The sequence below is a fragment of the Zeugodacus cucurbitae genome, chromosome 2 (genome assembly GCF_028554725.1).
Source record: "Zeugodacus cucurbitae isolate PBARC_wt_2022May chromosome 2, idZeuCucr1.2, whole genome shotgun sequence".
Taxonomy (NCBI): domain Eukaryota; kingdom Metazoa; phylum Arthropoda; class Insecta; order Diptera; family Tephritidae; genus Zeugodacus; species Zeugodacus cucurbitae.
In genome coordinates this window covers 23,193,708-23,199,707 of record NC_071667.1, presented here as the reverse complement: position 1 = coordinate 23,199,707, position 6,000 = coordinate 23,193,708, and the positions used below count along the sequence as shown (strand labels likewise).

The 6,000-nt window shown below is 32.1% G+C and overlaps 1 protein-coding gene across 1 annotated transcript in view; it reads right to left on the bottom strand.

Annotated features, from left to right (window-relative positions):
* Window positions 1–2,604: 2,604 nt before the first annotated feature.
* The window catches only part of LOC105216682 (protein sarah), a 54,893-nt gene continuing 51,497 nt past the window's right edge, over window positions 2,605–6,000 (bottom strand). The window contains exon 3 of the mRNA XM_011191298.3: window positions 2,605–3,703. Within this exon, the coding sequence (XP_011189600.2) occupies window positions 2,789–3,622 (834 nt within the window). The 5' untranslated portion in view covers window positions 3,623–3,703 and the 3' untranslated portion in view covers window positions 2,605–2,788. The remainder of the gene's footprint in view (window positions 3,704–6,000) is intronic.

Below are 6,000 nucleotides of genomic sequence, written 5' to 3'. Positions count from 1 at the left end.
TTAATAGTTTTTTCTTCTCAACATACATGAATATATATGCAAATAACATGTGATTTCAGAGTTTATTTTGAAATTTTTAGTTTTTGTTCTTGTTACATTTAGTAATTAGTTTCATTGTTCTTCTTAATTTGCCATACATTTTATTGTGTAAGTTTAACATTTCTGTTTTTAATCGGTACATTTATATGCAATCATATGCATTTATATATTTATTGTGTATTGTATGTGTTTTTTTTTTCTTTTTTCCTTTGTTAATTTTGAATTGTTTTCTAACTAAATACAGCTAAAGCTAATAAAATATAAATAACATTCGATTGTAGTCCGAAATAATTAATTCGTGGGTGTAATGAACTTGATAACGAAAAATATATACACATACCATACATACATACATATGCTTGGAAACCACATATTGATTTATGCTAATAATATTTAAATTAACTGTCGGGCAATCAACACTGTTCAACAGCAATTTTGGACTACAATGGAAATATACATATGTCATATCACGAAGATTCTTTTGTTTCTGCTTTTGGATTTAAATATAAATTGAAAAAAAAATCAATTAATCGATTTATATTTTTGTTATTATAAATCAGGTTTCACTATGACATAAATGTATTACTGGCGTATAATTATCTACAACATGTTTGATCAAGTTTCATCGTGTTTTATCATTATTGTGTGAGCCCCTTAATTTTATGCGACACATTGAGGACCTAGTTTTAAATCGACTGTGAGCGTCTAATTAAATTTTTGAGAATAATGTTAATGTCAGAACTTTCACTTTCCATAGTTTTTCATTGCTTGAAAAAAGATCTATATAAGCAAGCGCTTATTGTTGCTAGTTGAACCCTGCACTACTTAATTATAGTTCTCGCCCCATTTCAATTGTATCTGTTCCAAGTATTATATGTATTCCATATTCTTCCCCTGAAAGTCCATACTAGTTAATATAATTCTGTTTTTTTTTTATTTTTTACTTTTATTTTCACAGTGCAACATCTTTAGTGCTTAAGTTAATTAAATATTACATACTGTTATATATAGTACCTAAACATTCTAATCACAATTTCATTATTTTAATATGCATTTCATGTATTTACAGTGATTAATTTATATATTTTAAAATTCAGTTTTCTTTATTTTTTTCACTTTTTTGTTTAAATTATTCTTCAGAAAATGAATAAATTAAATTTGTTCATTTGTACATTTGCTATTGATTTTATACAAATTGAATTCTTTGCTTATGTGCTTTTCAACATTCATACAAGCACATATATATTCATAGGTACATATATAAGCCCGCTTTATGTAAGTATTATAAGTGTCGAAAGATCTGTGTGCAATATATTCATTGAGTAATTGGTGGAATTGATTTTAAGTGCAAAGTTTAAACATTTTACATATATTTGTGTTTATTAATAGAATTGGAAGTCTGTGGGATACGCTGATAATAATGACTTGAACTTTATACTAAGTTTCAAAATATTAAAAAAAAAAACGAAAAAACGAATTGTTTTTTTAATCTGATTTTCGAAAATGAAATATGTATATTAAATATGAAGATCAAAATTTTTATAGAAATCCAAGATGGAGACATTAATTTGGTAAATAATAAAATTTATTAAAATATTATAAATATTATATATATATGTATGTATATTACTAAAAAATAATAAAAATTTAAAAAATAAAAAAATTTTTTCGAAAAAATTATAATTCATGAAAAATAACCAAAAATATAAATTTTAAAAAGCGAAAAAATAAATAAATTCAAAGACTAAAATGAAAATATATTTAATTCAATTTGAAAAACATTGAAAATAAAAATTAAAAGAGATTTTAATATATATTAAAAAAAATGAATTATTATATTTATTTGAAAAAAAAAATTGAAAGTTAACAAGGTTTTGGGAAGCGAAAAAAATTATAATGTCAAAATTGAGCGAAAATAATTTAATTGACAAAATATGATCAGAAATTAATATTTAAAAAATAAACAATTCAATTTAATGTTTAAAAAATATGAAAAATTCAATAATTTAAATAAATACAAAATTTACAATTCAAAAAAATTACTCAAAATTATACAAATAAATAAGAATAATTTGCCCATAAATTTTTAATAAAATACATTTTGCTTAATATTTATTGCAATTGTATGTGTATATAAATACAATGTCCAATATTTTGTAATTAAATGCTTCGAAAATATTATAAATACATTTTATTTTACAAGATTCATAAGGTTCAAAAAAATTGCTTCGCAAGGCAAAAATAAAGCATAAATAAAGATACAAATTTATGATAAACGATAATTTCAATTTACATATTTTCATGACAAATATATCGTTATGCATGCTTTTATACATTTAGGCTTAAAGTTTAAGTTTTTTTAATTAGTTGAATTCAAATGGAGATTTTTACTTTACTGCTGTTAGACGCACAGTTGCGAGACGTGCATATATGTATGTATATAGTATATATGTATGTATGTACAAACAAATCAATTACGAGTTTTAACTAAATTCCTTAGTGATAACTCCAGTTAAATATTGATAAAACAATTCATTTACAAAAAAAAAAAAACAAATAAATATATTTTTAGTTTTTTGCTGTACTAAAGTTGTATTTGCATTTAACTAAATAGTTACGCTTTAACTGCGTTTCACTTTCAATCAAGTGCTCAGCACTCGCCTTTGTACTTAGAACTAATTCGTGCGTCCGCACAGCACAGCGGCACGGCAGCAGCACATCCAACGCAGGAACTCGCCGTCGTAACCCTTTACGCACGCTCCGGACATTTGGTCTGCACAATGGCCGGTTTTGCGCCGCCCGCTATGGTGGGTCCGCTCACCGCACCCTCCGGCAACATGGCCGTGTGCACAATAATGCCCGGCTGATCTTCGCTCTGCGGATGCAGCTCATGCGACTCGCCTGGCGTTAGACTGGCCAAGGCCGCTAGGAGATCATGATTCACCAGCGGCTCGTTCTCTTCGCGTGGCTCCCAACCGGCTGGCGGTGAAGCGGGTGGTGAGATTAGGAATTGCTTGACCGGCGCTGGTGGTTGGAGATTCTTATTCGAGACTGGCGTTACGGGCTGCGCGAAGTAGCAAGTTATCGTCGTCTTCTTATTAAACTCATACTGATGCAATTTGATGCGTGCATTGGCCGCTGCTATGGCATTGTCATAGTTGACGCGCAAACGTCGGAAGCTACGTAACCACTGGAAGGTCGCCGAATCGCAGAAGGTGCGAAAGAGCTCCTCCATTTGTTGTTTCAGTTCCGGATTGGTAAACACCTCCGAGTGTATATTGGTCACAATTATGGATGTGGGCAAGTCGTCGAAGGAATCCGGATCGACGGCCTCCTTTTCGCTGTCACTGTCCACTTCGCCATCGGGTAATGTGGGATGTTGGCTGGGCAAGCCATCGGCTTGATTTATGTATATATCTTGGTCCGGTGAGTTTAGTTTATCGGCGCTGCAGCTGCCGTCGCTGTTTTGTGTTGATTTCAATTTTGAATTTTTGTTGTGATTTGTATCACCACTATTGTTGTGGCTGTGTGACGTCGCCTCGTCCGACTCGGAAGGTGGCGTGTTGGCGCGTGACGCCGACATTGTCAATGTGTCTCTGGTGTGTGTGTGGTTGGGGGTGGTGAATTTATGCGAAATTCGCGAAGGTGTTGAATGGGAACGGATCTGGAAATATAAATAAAATATTATTTTTAGTCTATTGAAAATTAAGAAAAAAAGTATTGAAACTATAAATATACAGAAGTGCTTAATAAATATTGTTAAGAAAAATATTTGAGGTTAATTCAACTGCGCAGTAAACCGTAAATATTCGGGGACTCGCCTGCACACGTTACAAAATAATTATAAATTTAACAATGAATTCACTTATAACTGCTATTATTACTCTTGGCCTAATAACTAATATTTAAAGTAATAAAATTTCAAAATTTGAGGTTATGGCTTATACTTATTGACAACTAAATACAAAACTTCACTTAGCTTGTAAGAATTCAGTTAAAAAATTTGCTTTGAGGAAGGATATAAGAGATTCAGTAAAAATATATTTCAACAAATGTGCCAAAATTAAGGTATTATTTTTGATACTCGATATTTGGCGTTTAAAAGACGGTACATGTATCATCTACATTTGATACAAAACTAAAAACAAAAACTCATTTCATAAGATAACTCTTTTAAAGTCTTTGAAATATTATATTTTGTAAATAAGTGTGCTTGGAAAAAATGTATATTGAATTCGTTGTTTTTTGCAGAAGGCTCCAGTTCTTATCCTGCATTCGTAAAGTCTCATAGTTAGCTTGGTCTAGTTTTATAGAACAAGATTCCATTATCTCATTTCATTTATACAGTAAAAATAATCGCCAGCGACGCAAACTTTCTACTGTTCAAAATTAAAAAAAAAAACAAGTAAGGAGGGGCTAAGTTCGGGTGTAACCGAACATTTTATACTCTCGCAATTTATTTATTTAACTTTATTTATATTATATAATACACAATTTGACCCACATATTCGTCATATATATTGTATAAAGTCCATTGAAAGTTGGAAACCCTAATATTAGGTTAGAAGCACCGAGGTTCTCATGTTCGATACATGGGGCCTTGAAAACCTATGGTCCGATTTCGGCGATTTTTATAATGGGGTTTCCACACTATAAAGATAGTATTTGTGCAAAGTTCTGCATCGATATCTTCACTAGTGCTACCTTTATATATTGTAAAGTTAACGATTCAGATCGTCTTCAAAGTTCTGGTATATAGGAAGTAGGCGTGGTTGTGAAGCGATTTGACCTATTTTCACAACATATCATTGGGATGTAAGAAAACTATTACAAACCAAGTTTCATTGAAATCGGTCGAGTAGTTCCTGAGATATGGTTTTTGACCCATAAGTGGGCGATGCCACGCCCATTTTCCATTTTGTAAAAAAATCTGAGTGCAGCTTCTATCTGCCATTTCTTATGTGAAATTTAGTGTTTCTGGCGTTTTTCGTTACTGAGTTAACTCACTTTTAGTAAGTTTCAACCTAACCATTGTATGGGAGGTAGGCGTGGTTATTATCCAATTTCAACTATTTTCATGGTATGTGGTGGGGTACGTAAGAGAACTGACTGCAGAAAGTTTGGTTTATATAGCTTTATTGGTTTGCGAGTTATATACAAATAACCGATTTGGGGGCGGGGTCACGCCCACTTTCCCAAAAAAATTACATCCAAATATGCCCCTTCCTAGTGCGATCCTCTATTCCAAAATTTACTTTTATAACTTTATTTATGGCTTAGTTATGACACTTTATGTGTTTTCGGTTTTCGCCATTTTGTGGGCGTGGCAGTGGTCCGATTTTGCCCATTTTCGAAAGCAACCCTCTCACGGTCCCAAGGAACGTATGTTTCAAGTTTCATCAAGATATCTCAATTTTTACTCAAGTTATCCGTTGCACGGACGGACGGACGGACGGACAGACAGACATTCGGATTTTGACTCGTCTCGTCACCCTGATCATTTTGATATATATAACCCTATATCTAACTCGTTTAGTTTTATGACTTACAAACAACCGTTATGTGAACAAAACTATAATACTCTCTTTAGCAACTTTTGTTGCGAGAGTATAAAAATAGAAATTGCAAGAAAGTCAATGAACTTAAAATATATATTTCCTCTTCAATCAAATATGAGCAACCAAAAAATTTGGCAAACACTCAATCAACCATTCCCCTCACGGTACCCACGTCCTACATATGCATTTCTATGCCGTATAATGGGAAATGTCATCACTCAGCGGACTATTCACTTAGTTACACAATCAAATAGGCTCACATCCGGCTGTCGTCGTTTCCTGCATGCGCTGTAAGCGAGAGTGCCTTTATTTGCATCTCTTAGTTGTTGCCTCTCTTCTTTTTTTGCTAATTTTGAAATTTTATCGGGCAATCAGATTGTTTGCACTGTCGACGATGTTCCTA